General features: G+C 39.6%; 1 protein-coding gene across 4 annotated transcripts in view; it reads left to right on the top strand.

Annotated features, from left to right (window-relative positions):
* The window catches only part of STAT3 (signal transducer and activator of transcription 3), a 600,544-nt gene that overhangs the window by 241,416 nt on the left and 344,738 nt on the right, over positions 1–14,390 (top strand). For all 4 annotated transcript variants that reach the window (XM_053699116.1, XM_053699126.1, XM_053699099.1 and 1 more), the window contains exon 11: positions 9,774–9,833. In XM_053699116.1, coding sequence (XP_053555091.1) covers positions 9,774–9,833 — 60 coding nt within the window. The remainder of the gene's footprint in view (positions 1–9,773; positions 9,834–14,390) is intronic.

The raw sequence follows: 14,390 nt of genomic DNA, 5'->3' as shown, positions 1-14,390 counted from the left end.
TAGGAATGTATATCCCATACGTCACTAGCTCATGGACTCTTGCCAATATGAAAGAAATGAATTTATCAGGTAAATTCTTACATAAATTATGTTTTTGTAGGGCATTACCCTAAAGAAATCAGCTCTGCTTATGAAATAAAAATACAAATACCCACTAACATTACAAACCATCCCACCCAAACCCACAAAATTAAAAAGAAACTATCTAAAAAAAAAACCTAAGCTACCCATTGTTCTGAAAGGGCATTTTTAAAAGGGCGTTTAGCTCTTTTACTGCCCAGACCCTAAACTAAAAAAAACCCCCCACCCAATAAACCCTTTAGTTTATGTTACAGCGTAAAACTACTGACTTTAGATGGCGTTACAGATCTTGTCGTTTTAGGCTGTAACGCTCGCTTTTTAGCTAGAATGCAAAACTCGTAATACCGGCGCTATGGGAATCTCATGAAAAAACTTAATTTTTACGAGTGCGGGACTGACGTTGCGTTACAGGCTAAAAGGCTTGCGGTACAGCTATACCGACAAGACTTGTAATGGCTGCGTTGGAGAAAATTATGCGTTATGGGCCACAACGCTGCTATTTGACTCATAACGCATAACTCGTAATCTAGGTGAATGTGAATTGTGTTTATTGTAAACTTGCTATTGAGCCTCTAGCTCTGCTGTGCAGTTCTTGTTTAAATGTTTTACATTCTAGTCAGACTAATGCTGCTCTTGCTTCTAAAGGTATCTGCCCTCCTACTGTTTGCCACACAGGGGAGCTCTACAGATTTGTCTCCATGATTCAAGAATTTTGTACGATCTACTGTTTTTGAAATGCTGGCGGCTAAGCCTCCTTCAAGGTCCGTTCATGATTTTCTCTCTATCTAATACAAGCTTAGAGCTAGTAATGTTCTAAATCCTGGTTCTGATAATTCATCATCTGAGGGTGAGATATTTTCCGTTGGTCAGGAGTCTGTTTCTGGTCATGATTTTTGTTATCCTCTTTTTCTGTTTAAGGTTTAACACATATTTTGAAATTAAACAAATATGATCAAGTACTTAAGGCAGTGATGGTGAACCTTTTGAGGCAGAGTGCCCAAACTGCAACACAAAAGCAACTTCTTTATCTCAAAGTGTCAACACTGCAATTAAACCTGATTGCTTAGTTTTTGTTGTTTTTATTAGAAGTCTTCTAGACACAATACAGAATCTAAAATAATAAAAATCTCTTCTGTCCACATGGCTTACCGTGCTCAGCCCTCTGAAGTGTAGGCGCCAGACAAGAATGTTTTCCGACAAAAACTTCTACACACAACTATTAACAAACTATATCCACACAAATAAGTCTGGACTCAGAATGGTGTTTTTTTATACTAGACTCAGACATAATCATTTGCTGCTCTAGTATGGGAACACTAAGAGTTACAAATAATGATTAATTCCCGAGTCTGGGTATGCATCCTACATAAAAAGCCACTTCACACACTCGTAAACGGTCCTGAGTGAGACTGCTGGCATAGCACGGATTGACTAAATCCTTCTACAAGCTGTAACACTACAGAGCTACGCAAACCAAAAAAAATAAAAATTAGCCACCATGCAAGGAGGTGGTAATGTTTTTAGGTGTCTAGATTCTTCAATCAAGAGTTTATTATTTTTAAAGCAAAGCTGTTTGTTCTGAATCTTTACTGGGGTCTAGCTGTGTTCCACATCAGTCTCTTCAGTAGAGCTGTGGTGGCTTTTGAGCACTTGAAAACTGGTGGGATTTTTAATTTCACCGTGCCTTTCATGTTTGGTGCTGCCCTACCCTGAATGCCTGATAAACTTTAGTCAGTCCTTCATTTGTTCCACGGGTCTATGGAGGAAGGAAGCCTTTCCATATCTGTGAGCTGCCCTGCTGCCGGGCAGATGTGACTCAGGTAAGTGCCAGTTTTTATTTCTTTATTAAAAGAGAGTTTGGCACTTTGATGGGTACAGGGACTGTTAAACCAGTGTGGGTTTATATTTGGGCTGTATTTGGGCACACTATGAAATTTAGGAGAGGCTCTGTGTGGTTTTTTAAAACTTGTTTTTTTTCTCACTGTAGTGGAAGCCGGTCTTTTAGCCACGCCCATGAAGGGACGGGGCTTAGTCTGTTTGGCGGTTTTCATTGCTTTCAAAGGCTGCTGGGCTTGGATTGTCAATATTTTCAAACTTCATAGGGTCAGGTAGGCACTTCAGCAGGGTCTGTTGAGGTAAGGAGGCTGCCTGAAGGTGTTTTTTAATTTTTAAAGTAATCGTATTTTTTTGCAGTAAAAAAGTTGCGGTTTAAAATTTAAAGTGACAGTAACCTTTTTTTGTTTTAATTTTTTTTTTAAACCAGTTTGATTTGTTTTTGGTAAAGATGGAAGAAGCTTTGTAAGATGTTACATGCAGCTTGTGTTTTGATTCTAATGTGGAAACTCCAATGCCTTTTTGTGTTTCATTTATTGAGAGGACCTTACAGTGTAGGGAAAGATTTTTCCTGAGCCATCATTAGCTGGGGTGGATGCTGTTCAGGGGTCTCCTGTTCAGAATATGCCGCAGCTTTCTTCTCATGTGTCCCTTCATTCAGTGTCATCTCATGCAGTGCCCAGTGTTTCTACTCCAGTTGGAGTTTCCTTGCAGGACATTTCTACCCAGATATACTCTGCGGTAACTAATGCCCTGGTGGCTTTTCTTGCGTTTCAGGGAAAGCGTAAAAGGAGATATAAGGATTCAGTTGTCAAAGTATCTGAATCAAGTATGGCTATGCTAAATGTTTCTTCCCATAGGTCTGAAGGGGAGGATTCTTCCATAGCGTCTGAGGGGGAAACTTCAGATTCAGAGAGTATGGTTGTTTCTTATGATTCTGAAGCAGTGATTTTTAGATTTGAACACCTCCGTACGCTTCTTACAGAGGTTTTGGCTACTTTGGAGGATTTTGATACTACGTTAGTAGTTATTCCAAAGAAATCTAATAAACTTAACAAGTATTTTGATGTTTCCTCAGAGGTGGAGGTTTTTCCTGTTCCTGACCGTGCTTCTGAGATTATTGCACGGGAGTGGGAGAAGCCAGGGGTTCCTTTATCCCCTTCTCCTATTTTTAAGAAAATGTTTCCAATTGCTGATTCTGTTAGGGAGTCTTGGCAGACAGTCCTCAAGGTGGAGGGTGCGATTTCCACCTTGGCTAAGAAGACCACTATTCCCATCGAGGATAGCTGTTCCTTTAAAGATACTAGGGATAAGAAGTTGGAAGTGTTGCTTAAAAGGATTTATGTTCACCAGGGTCTGGAATGGCAGCCTGCGGTGTGTATTGCTACTGTTAACAGTGCGGCAGCATATTGGTTTGATGCTTTGTCTGATTCTATTCAGACGTATGAGCCTAAGGAGGAGATCCAAGGTAGGATTAAGGCTCTTAGGTTAGCTAATTTATTTATCACGAATGCCTCTTTACAGGTCATCAGGTTGGGAGCAAAAATTTCTGGTTGTGCTGTTTTGGCTCACAGGACCTTATGGTTAAAGGGTAAAAACTTTGTTTGGGCCAGGATTAGTTGAAATTATTTCTGATATTACGGGAGGTAAGGGTCATTCTCTCCCTCAAGATAAGAGAAATAAGACCAAGGGTCACCAGAGTAATTTTCGTTCTTTTCAAGACTTTTCAGGCAAACCTTCCTCTGCTAAGCAGGAACAGTCAAGTCCTCCTGTAAGTCCAATCCGGCCTGGAACAAGGGGAAGCAGTCTAAGAAGCCTGTCTCTGACTCAAAGTCAACATGAGGAGTCTGCACCCGGTCCGGGAGCGGATCCTGTGGGGGGCAGACTTTCCCTGTTCGCTCAGGCTTGGAATGTTTTGGATCCCTGGGCAGTGGACATAGTGTCCCACGGGTACAAATTGGCATTCAAAAGTTTTCCTCCCAGGGGCAGGTTCCATCTTTCAAGGTTATCTGTAAACCAGATAAAAAGAGAGGCATTTTTAAAATGTGTTCAGGATCTGTCCGACCTGGGAGAAATAGTTCCTGTTCCAATGCAGGAACAAGGTCTGGGTTTTTATTCCAATCTGTTTGTGGTTACCAAAAAAGAGGGAACTTTCTGACCAATTCTAGATCTCAAGAGTGTAAACAAATTCCTCAGAGTTCCGTCTTTCAAGATGGACACTATTCGCTCCATCCTTCCTCTGGTTCAGGAAGGTCAGTTCATGACTACTGTGGATTTAAAGGATGTGTATCTACTATTCCCATCCACAAAGATTATCACAAGTTTCTGAGGTTTGCGTTCCGAGACAAACATTTTCAATTTGTGGCCCTTTTTTTGGTCTGGCAACGGCTCCCAGAATTTTCTCAAAGGTCCTGGGAGTGTTGTTGGCAGTTCTCAGATTGCGGGGTGTTGCAGTAGCACCTTATCTGGACGACATTCTGGTCCAGGCCTCATCTTTTCAACAAGCAAACTCCCACACAGAGTTGTCTTTTCTGCGCTTCCACGGTTGGAAGGTGAATTTAAGAAAACGTTTCTTGGTTCCATCTACAAGGGTGGTATTCTTGGGAACCATTATCGATTCATTAGAGATGATTTGTCTGACAGAAGCCAGAAGAACAAAGATCTTCAATTCTTGTCTTGCCCTTCAGTCCTCTCCTCGGCTGTCAGTGGCTCAGTGTATGGAGTTAATCGATCTGATGGTGTCAACTATGGAAATCATTCCGTTTGCTCGGTTCCATCTCAGGCCTCTGCAGTTATGCATGCTCAGTTAATGGAACAGGGATTATGCGGATCTGTCACCGCGAATTGTTCTGGATCAGGTAACAAGAGATTCTCTTCTGTGGTGGTTGTCTCAGGAACATCTCACTCAAGGAACTTTCTTTTGCAGGCCTTCCTGGGTGATTGTGACCACGGATACCAGCCTGCTGGGATGAGGAGCTTTCTGGGGCTTGTTAAAGGCTCAGGGTCTATGGACTCAGGAGGAAGCGTTTCTTCCCATAAACATCGTAGAGCTGAGGGCAATCTTCAATGCTCTTCTGGCCTGGCCTCAGTTAGCTTTAACCCAGTTTATCAGGTTTCAGTCTGACAATATAACGTCAGTGGCTTACATCAATCATCAGGGAGGAGTTCTTTAGCCATGACAGAGGTAGCCAGGATTATTCAGTGGGCAGAGACTCACAATTGCTTTCTGTCTGCAATCCACATTCCAGGGGTGGACAACTGGGAGGCAGATTTTCTGAGCAGACAGACGTTTCATCCCTGGGAGTGGGAACTTCACCCGGAGGTGTTTGTCAACTTGGTTCGCAAGTGGGGACAGCTAGAGCTGGATCTCATGGCATGCCAAGCTTCCGAGGTACGGGTCGAGGTCGAGAGATCCTCGGGCTGTGCTAATAGATGCGCTGGCAGTTCCTTGGGACTTCAGCCTAGCATATGTGTTTCCTCCGTTTGCTCTCCTTCCACGAGTCATTGCTCGAATCAGACAGGAGAGGGTGTCAGTGATTCTCATTGCTCTGGCATGGCCTCGCAGAATCTGGTATGCAGATCTGGTGGAGATGTCATTTCTTCCACCTTGGAGTCTTCCGTTAAGGAAGGACCTTCTACTTCAGGGGCCCTTCCTTCATCCAAATCTCGTTTCTTTCTGACTGCTTGGAGATTGAACGCTTGATTCTATCTAAGCGTTGGTTTTCAGAGTCTGTCATTGAGACTATGATTCAGGCTTGCAAGCCTGTTACTAGAAATATTTACTATAAGATATGGTGTAAATATCTATTGGTGTGAATCCAAAGGCTACTCTTGGAGTAGAGTTAGGATTCCTATGATTTTGTCTTTTTCTCCAGGAGGGTCTGAAGAAGGGTTTAGCTGCAAGTACCCTGAAGAGTTAAATTTCTGCTTTATCTTTTTTGTTGCACAAGCATCTGGCAGATGTGCCAGATGTGCAGTCTTTTTGTCAGGCCCTGGTTAGAATCCAGCCTACGTTTGTTTGCTACTCCTCCATGGAGTCTTAATTTGGTTCTTAGAGTTCTTCAACAGGCTCCGTTTGAGTCTATGCATTCTTTGGATATTAAAATGTTAACCTGGAAGGTTTAGTTTTTGGTTGCTATCTCTTCAGCTAGAAGAGTTTTCGGAACTCTCAGCACTGCAGTGTGAATCTCTTTTCCTTATTTTTCATTCTGATAAGGTGGTACTGCGTACTGCATTAGGTTTCCTTCCAAAAGTGGTTTCGGATAGGAATATTAATCAAGAAATTGTTGTTCCTTCTTTGTGTCCTAATCCTTGTTCTCAGAAGGAGCGTTTGTTGCACAACCTGGATGTGGTTCGTGCAACTAAGGATTTTCGCCAGTCTTCTTCTTTGTTTGTTGTGTTTTCTGGAAAACGCAAGGGTCAGAAAGCTACGGCTACTTCTTTCTTTTTGGCTGAGGAGTGTTATTCGTTTGGCATATGAGACTGCTGGACATTCCACGGCTCATTCCACAAGGGCTGTTTCCTCATCTTGGGCCTTCAAAAATGAAGCTTCTGTGGAACAGATTTACAAAGCTGCCACTTGGTCATCTTTACACACTTTTTCTAAATTGTATAAGTTTGATACTTTTGTTTTAGATGAGGCTTCTTTTGGGAGAAAGGTTCTTCAAGCAGTGGTGCCTTCTGTTTAAGGTTACCTGTCTTGTCCCTCCCTAATCATCCGTCTCCTATGGCTTGGGTATTGGTTCCCAACAGTAATTAAGATGATCCGTGGACTCACTATATCTTAGGAAAGAAAACATAATTTATGCTTACCTGATAAATGTATTTATTTCCGGATATAGTGAGTCCACAACCTGCCCTTATTTTCACAGTTTATTTTTTATGTAAACCTCAGGCACCTCTGCACCTTTTTGTCACTTCCTTTCTCCTTGCTTCTGGTCAAATGACTGGAGGCTATGGATAAGGGGGTGGTATTTAACAGCTTTGCTGTGGTGCTCTTTGCCACAGCAAATTAAGATGATCCGTGGACTCACTATATCCAGAAAGCAAGAAATTTATCAGGTAAGCATAAATTATTACATTTACTATATATATATATATATATTTTTTTTTTTTATTTTTTTTTTAGATTGATCCTTCTGTTGACCAAATTTGCTAGACGACTATCTTGTCTTCTTTTGCATACTTTTTTTCTTTATTTTTCCATTTAATATTAATATTTTTTTTATTTCATAGCAGCTTTAGGTTGGAAGTCCTTCAGGCAGTAATCTCAGGTTGATTTATTATTGTGAACAAAATTGTGTAGATAGATTTTTCTTTGTCATTCTTTCCAAGGAGTAATGGATTGTGGATTCTCACCACCTGTATGAAAGAAAACATAATTTATGCTTACCTGTTGATTTAATTCCTTTCATGGTGGTGAGAGTCCACAAGACTCTACCCAGACTGATTAACAATAAGGTGGGAGGGGTTTTATCGAGCTCTTGAGGTTTGGAAATCTTTGCCTCCACCTAGTGGTCAGGAAGAGTAATTCCCAGGAGTAACGGATCGTGGACTCTCACCACAGTGAAATAAATTAATTTGTTATGTAAGCATAAATATTTTTTTTGCACTTTTACTTTATACTCCCAAAATACATGTGTATAAGTAAAAACGCTTCTAGTAAAAGTTAAGACTGTTTCAGTGATAACTTAAACTGTGCTGTGCATGGAGCATACAGTTGTGCTCATCAGTTTACATACCCTGGCAGAATTTATAATTTCTTGGCCATTTTTCAAAGAATATAAATAACACAAAAACTTTTCTTTCACTCATGGTTAGTGTTTGGCTGAAGCCATTTATTATCAATCAACTGTAGTTAACTCTTTTTAAATCATAATGACAACAGAAACTATCCAAATGACCCTGATCAAAAGTTTACATACCCCAGTTCTTAATACTGTGTATTGCCCCCTTTAACATCAATGACAGCTTGAAGTATTTTGTGGTATTTGTGGATGAGGCTCTTTATCTTCTCAGATGAAGCTGCCCATTCTTCCTGGCAAAAACTTCCAGTTCCTGTAAATTCTTGGGCTGTCTTGCATGAACTGCAGGTTTGAGATCTCCCCAAAGTGGCTCAATGATATTGAGGTCAGGAGACTGAGATGGCCACTCCAGAACCTTCACTTTATTCTGCTGTAGCCAATGCCAGGTCGACTTGGTCTTATGTTTAGGATCCTTGTCATGTTGGAATGTCCAAGTACGTCCCATGCGCAGCTTCTGGGCTGATAAATGCAAATGTTCCTCTAGTATTTTTTGATAACATACTGCATTCATCTTGCCATCAATTCTGACCAAATTTCCTGTGCCTTTGTAGCTCACACATCCCAAAACATCAGCGATCCACCTCCGTGTTTCACAGTAGGAATGGTGTACCTTTCATCATAGACCTTGTTGACTCCTCTCCAAATGTAGCGTTTATGGTTGTGGCCAAAAAGCTCAATTTTGGTCTCATCACTACAAATGACTTTGTGCCAGAAGGTTTAAGGTACAAGACAGCCCAAGAATTTACTGGAACTGGAGGCTTTTTGCCAGGAAGAATGGGCAGCTTTACCATCTAAAAAGATAAAGAACCTTATCCACAAATACTACAAAAGACTTCAAGCTGTCGTTGATGTTAAAGGAGGCAATACACAGTATTAAGAACTGGGGTATGTAAACGTTTGATCAGGGTCATTGGGTAGTTTCTGTTGTCATTATGATTTAAAAAAGAGTAAACACAGTTGATTGATAATAAATGGCTTCAGCCAAACACTAACCATGAGTGAAAGAAAAGTTTTTGTGTTATCATTCATATTCTCTGAAAAATGGTCAAGAAATCATAAATTCTGCCAGGGTATGTATACTTATGAGCACAACTGTATATACATATTTCTAGCACTTGCATTCAAATTTACAGCCTGCTCAGAGAGCATATATTGCATCAGTAGTGACTCATAATTGCTAAAGACTACTTGCTGCCGCTGGCATGATATTCTAGAGTGGGTGAAGAAACCATATGTACATATTCTCTGTACATATTAGAAATACGTGTTTTAGAAAAACGCTTCTTTTCTAATTTGAAATGTATTCATGTGCCTTTCAGTTTTGCATTTTATGTCCCTTTTAAAATTGAAATCTTAAAGTCATGATAAATCCTAGGATTTACCAACACTAAAATTAAAGGGGACTTTCAGTAATGAGTTCTTTTAAAAAAGGTATGTTAAATGTACCTTTTCTGTGCCGTGGCCTCCTTGCTAAACTAAGCAGCTCAAGCCACTCAAGGCATACTTTCTCCCCCCCCCCCCCCATGCGGTAACGTTTCCACCTCTTAGCCAATAGCCGTACTAGCCATCGGCACAGTGCTGTACGGCTAGCACTGCTATTGGCTGAGGGGTGGAAACATCATTTAAGTTAATTGAAAAAAAAAGATTTTTGCTTTGGGCAATCGGGGCTGCTTGCCATGGCAAAGAAAAGGTACATTTTAACATACCTTTAAAAAAAAAAAAAAAAAAAAAAAAAAAAACCATGACTGAAGGTCCTTTTTAGTTTTAGTGCTTGTAAATTCTAGTTTTTTTTAAATGCTAGGATTTACTATTGCTTTACTACAAGGAGTGCATTTTAAAAATGTCACCATAAATTTGTAGTTCTTTTGTCTTGTTCTAAGTTATATACAGTTTATTTATTTTATTAGTCTGATTAGAACTTTGCAGTTATGTATGTGTATAGACTTATGTGTATCTGTTAAATATTTTGAATTTTTCAACAAAATAAAATTATTATGCAAAAAAAAATAAAAAAGAATTCTGTCAATTTTAAAATACAATTGTCTTCATATGCAGACTCCTGGTTAAATTCCCTGAGCTGAATTACCAACTTAAAATCAAAGTTTGCATCGATAAGTAAGTATATACATGTCTGTGTGTTTGTTTTTGTAACAAGAAATAAAAAGTAAATAAATAGCTTATTACATTTAATTGGTCTATTAACTACTTAGTTTAATTGTCTTGTCATTCTGGTATTTTAAAGGATACTAAGTTCAAACATATTTGTCATGAGCATCAAGATTATTCAGAGAGAGAGAGATGTTTGAGCAAATAACTTGTACTGCATTTGTTTCAAGTAAGGTATATGCTTATACATATGGCATGACAACTAGAAGGTTCTACAGTAGTGTGCCTCAACCTTTTTGTATCAAATACCACTACAGGCACAGCTTTTTGCTACTTCAACAGATACATATAGTTATTTAATAATATGCCACTTACATTAGAAAAAAAAACTTATAAGGGAAGTAATATTCATATTACCTTATATCTGCAGCTAACTTAAAGGGACATGAAACCCAAAATTTTCCTTTCATGATTCAGATAGAGAATACCATTTTACTTCTATTATCTAATTTTATTCTTTAGATATCCTTGTTGAAGAAATATCAATGCACATGGGAGACCCAATCACATGAGGCATCTATGTGCAGCCACCAATCAGCAGCTACTGAGCCTATTTAGATATGATTTTCAACAAATGATATCAAGAGAATAAAGCAAATTAGATAATAGGAGTAAATTGGAAGGCCGCTTAAAGGGACAGTCTACACCTATAACAGTCTATCCGTTAGATTTGTTTCTGATTTGCATTACTGACCACTGCAACCTTATCGAGTCATCTACACATCAAGAGTTATTTGCAATCAAAAGTTATATTCCGACGGTTTGAAATGGCCGCACAGCTCTGCCTACCCTATACATCACCAACTCTCTTATTTTAAATGGTCCAATCAAAAATAGATCACTGATTTAAATATTGTTTTGCGCTTTCGGTACTTCCCGCATGCACAACGTCACTGGCAACAAAATATCCAGAACAAAAAGATCGCTTTATGTTTCTGCCGTATTAAAATATCAGAAGGACCCGTAATCTGTGATGTAAGTATTTTGACAACCTGCAATCGCATTATGTGAATCTATGCGATCGCACAAGAAAACTTATTAATTTTATAATGAATTGATTTCTACAAACTTATGAAATATATTGCTTTTAGAGCATTTCATCCTAATGTCATTACGAACAAATTTAAAATTAATTTTTATCGAACTTCTGCTTTTTCAATTTTATTGTCTCTCCAATATTGTGCCCACAAAGATGTATTTACCTATAAGTCTTTCAAAGTTATAATAATATCACTATCAATGATATTTACACAAAGTTAAATGTTTTAATATTTTAATAATGTATATATATTAAAAATATGTTTACTTTGCATAATGTCCCTTTACAATGCTAAATCTGGATTTAAGGTGACAGTTTACACTCAAATATTTATAGTGTTAAAAAATATATACGCATGCGTATTTGAGTCCTATTACATCACTGGGTGCTTCGTGCATGAGTGTTGTAGAGTAAGAGAATCGATCTATAAGGTAGGAGGAGAAGCTATTGGGAGGAGTTTGGCGGCCATATTTGAAGAATAAAATATAAACTTCTTTTACGAAAATGTTTGGAGTGACGAACCGAAAAAACGTATGCAGGGGTTCATTAAACTTGTCAGCTAGAGATCGTAGCTATGGGCTAAGGTTTTTATAGTTGTAGACTGTCCCTTTAAAATTGCATGCTCTTTCTAAGTCATGAAAGAAAAAAATTGAGTTTCATGTCCCTTTAATATGCAGTTCAATTCATTGTGACATAACTGGTTTAGAATACTTTACCTGGCACATTTCATCATGGAATAATGATATTCCACTGTGTTTGAAACATATCTCTGTGACACTTGATCACCGTACCATACACTTTATCTGTTTTTTTTTCTCTGTAACATACTTCGTATCAGTGTTTTTCACAACTCCAGACCTTAAATGTCACTAACCTGCCAGATACTAAGGATTTCCCTACCTGAGTATAGGTGAGTCTGTCTCAGTGAGAGAGCAGTTGACCAGCCAGGCAGGGAATTATAATTTGGTCTGTTTGGGTTTCATATCCCTTTAAGTACCCCTATTTCTTTCCTATGGCATGGAGAGTCCACAACTGTATTCCAATTACTAGTGGGATATTCAACTCCTGGCCAGCAGGAGGAGGCAAAGAGCACCCCAGCAGAGCTGTCACTTCCCTTACCCATAATCCCCAGTCATTCTCTTTGCCTCTGTTAATGGAGGATGTGCGAAGACGGTGTCTGAAGATATTTAATCATTTTATGGGTACTTTTCCCTGTAAGCAATGATTGGGGCTATATTGTGTCCATGTCAATCTCTTTAGTAAGAGTAATGGTGGCTATTAGCAGTTAGAAAGCGGTGAAGTAGTCTTTGCTTTATTTCTAACACTATTGCTACCCCTTTATAGAAAGCCAGGGTTTGTTACTCTGTGCTTTCTTTTTCTTAAGGTCCCTGATAGAGTATCTGTCGCACATGGGAAGCTGTTCCTGCCCTGCAAACATTAAGGGGTTAATAACTTTTACCCTTAAAGTATATGAGAGACTGGCTGAAGGGTTAATTAGGGACTAGAGAGGATTATGCTTTCTTTATTTCCTGCACGGATATGGCCCTAAATAGTAGAGTGAGACTTATGTTTAAGTTTTCAGTGTTGGACAGAAATGCGCGCTTTTAACAGTGGCACAGTTTCTTTTCTTGGTCCGATCACAGGACTCTCCGCTCTTCTGTTTTTTAATACTTTGTAGAGCGGAGCTAGTTTGGCAGTGAGTGTTGTGCTAGCGATCACGTTGCTCCTCTCTGTGTCGGCTACTAGCTTGATAGATCGGATCATTTTCATCTCACAGTTTTCTAAGTCTGAAGCAAGCAGAGATTCTCCTTGCAGTTTCTAGTGAAGTTTCCGGTGGCGGTGCGGTAAGACTCCTCAGCTAGACTGAGATATAGAGGTGTGAGGAAAATTATTTTTGTTTTAAATAAAATACTTTTTCCTTTGATGCAATGTGTTTGTGGCTGCTCTGTATACCATACTGGTAGTGGGACTTTAATACATATATTTCGATATTTGGGAATCGGCTCTGTTATTATGGATTCAGACCAAAATACATCTATTTCCTTTGAAAAATGTCTGCTTTATCTAGATGCTCAGGTTGTACCCTCTGTGCAATTTTGCACTGCATGCCTATCTAAAACTTTTTAAAATTTAAAGATAGATTACTCGCTTCTGAGCCATATGTCTGTCAGGACAATGCTGTTCATGATATGCCTCAGCTTTCTCCTCAGACGTCCCAAGCCCTGATAGTTTCACATACGGTGCCTTACGGTTCCTCTCAACCTCCTGGAGGTGTCTATTTGCCAGAAAATTTAGCTGCGCGGATAACTTCTGTGGTGTCTGCTGGTTTTTCTGCTTTCCCTGCTTCGGGTAAACGTAAGAGGAAATCTAGACATATTTCTACTAGTAAGGTTTCTGACCCCTCTAAATCTGTGTTGGTTAACCTTTCCTAAATGTCTGATGAGGAGGATACTTCAGTAGCTTCTGAAGGTGAGATCTGACATGATGGGGTAAAATTCTACAAGACCAGAGGTGGACCTGATGGCGTCTTGTCAAAATGCCAAGCTTCCAAAGTATGGTTCAAGGTCAAGAGATCCTCAGGCCGCTCTGATAGACACTGACGGTTCCTTGGAACTTCTCTCTAGCACACCTGTTTCCTCCGTTTGCTCTCCTTCCACGAGTCATTGCTCGTATCAAACAGGAGAAAGCATCCATGATTCTAATAGCTCCTGCATGGCTTTGCAGGATCTGGTGAAAGTCATCTCTTCCACCCTGGAGGTTACCTCTGAGGACGGACCTTCTTCTTCAGGGTCCATTCCTCTATCTAACTCTAGATTCTCTGAAGCTGACTGCTTGGAGATTGAACTCCTAGTTTTGACTAGATGTGTTTTTTTTGAGGCGGTCATTGATACCATGCTTCAGGCTCGTAAACCTGTTTCTCGCAAGATTTATCATAAGGTATGGTGCAGATACCTTTATTGGTGCAAATCTAAGGGTTTCTCCTGGAGTCAGGTGAGGATTCCTTGCATTTTATATTTTCTTGGCCTGGAGAAAGGTTTGTCAGTCAGCACTTTGAAGGGTCAGATTTCTACACAGTCTATTCTTTTGCATAAACCTCTGGCAGATTTGCCAGATGTCCAAGCTTTTGTTCAGGCCCTGGTCAGAATCAGGCCTGTGTTTAAACCTGTTGCTCCTCCTTGGAGCTTTAACCTTGTTCTTAGAGTTTTGCAACAGGCTCTGTTTGAGCCGATGCATTCTGTTGATATTAAATTGTTATCTTGGAAGGTTTTATTTCTTCTTGCTATTTCTTCCGCTCGTAGAGTTTCTGAGCTTTCGGCTCTGCAGTGTGATTTCCCTTACCTTATTTTTCATGCGGACAAGGCGGTCCTTCGTACTAAGCTGTGTTTTCTCCCTAAGGTAGTATCGGATTGAAATATTAATCATGACATAGTTGTTTCTTCCTTTTGTCCTAATCCTTCTTCCCATAA

The sequence above is a fragment of the Bombina bombina genome, chromosome 1, assembly GCF_027579735.1.
Source record: "Bombina bombina isolate aBomBom1 chromosome 1, aBomBom1.pri, whole genome shotgun sequence".
NCBI classification, from domain to species: domain Eukaryota; kingdom Metazoa; phylum Chordata; class Amphibia; order Anura; family Bombinatoridae; genus Bombina; species Bombina bombina.
The sequence above is the reverse complement of the archived record's forward strand: the minus strand, read 5'-3'. Positions and strand labels throughout refer to the sequence as shown.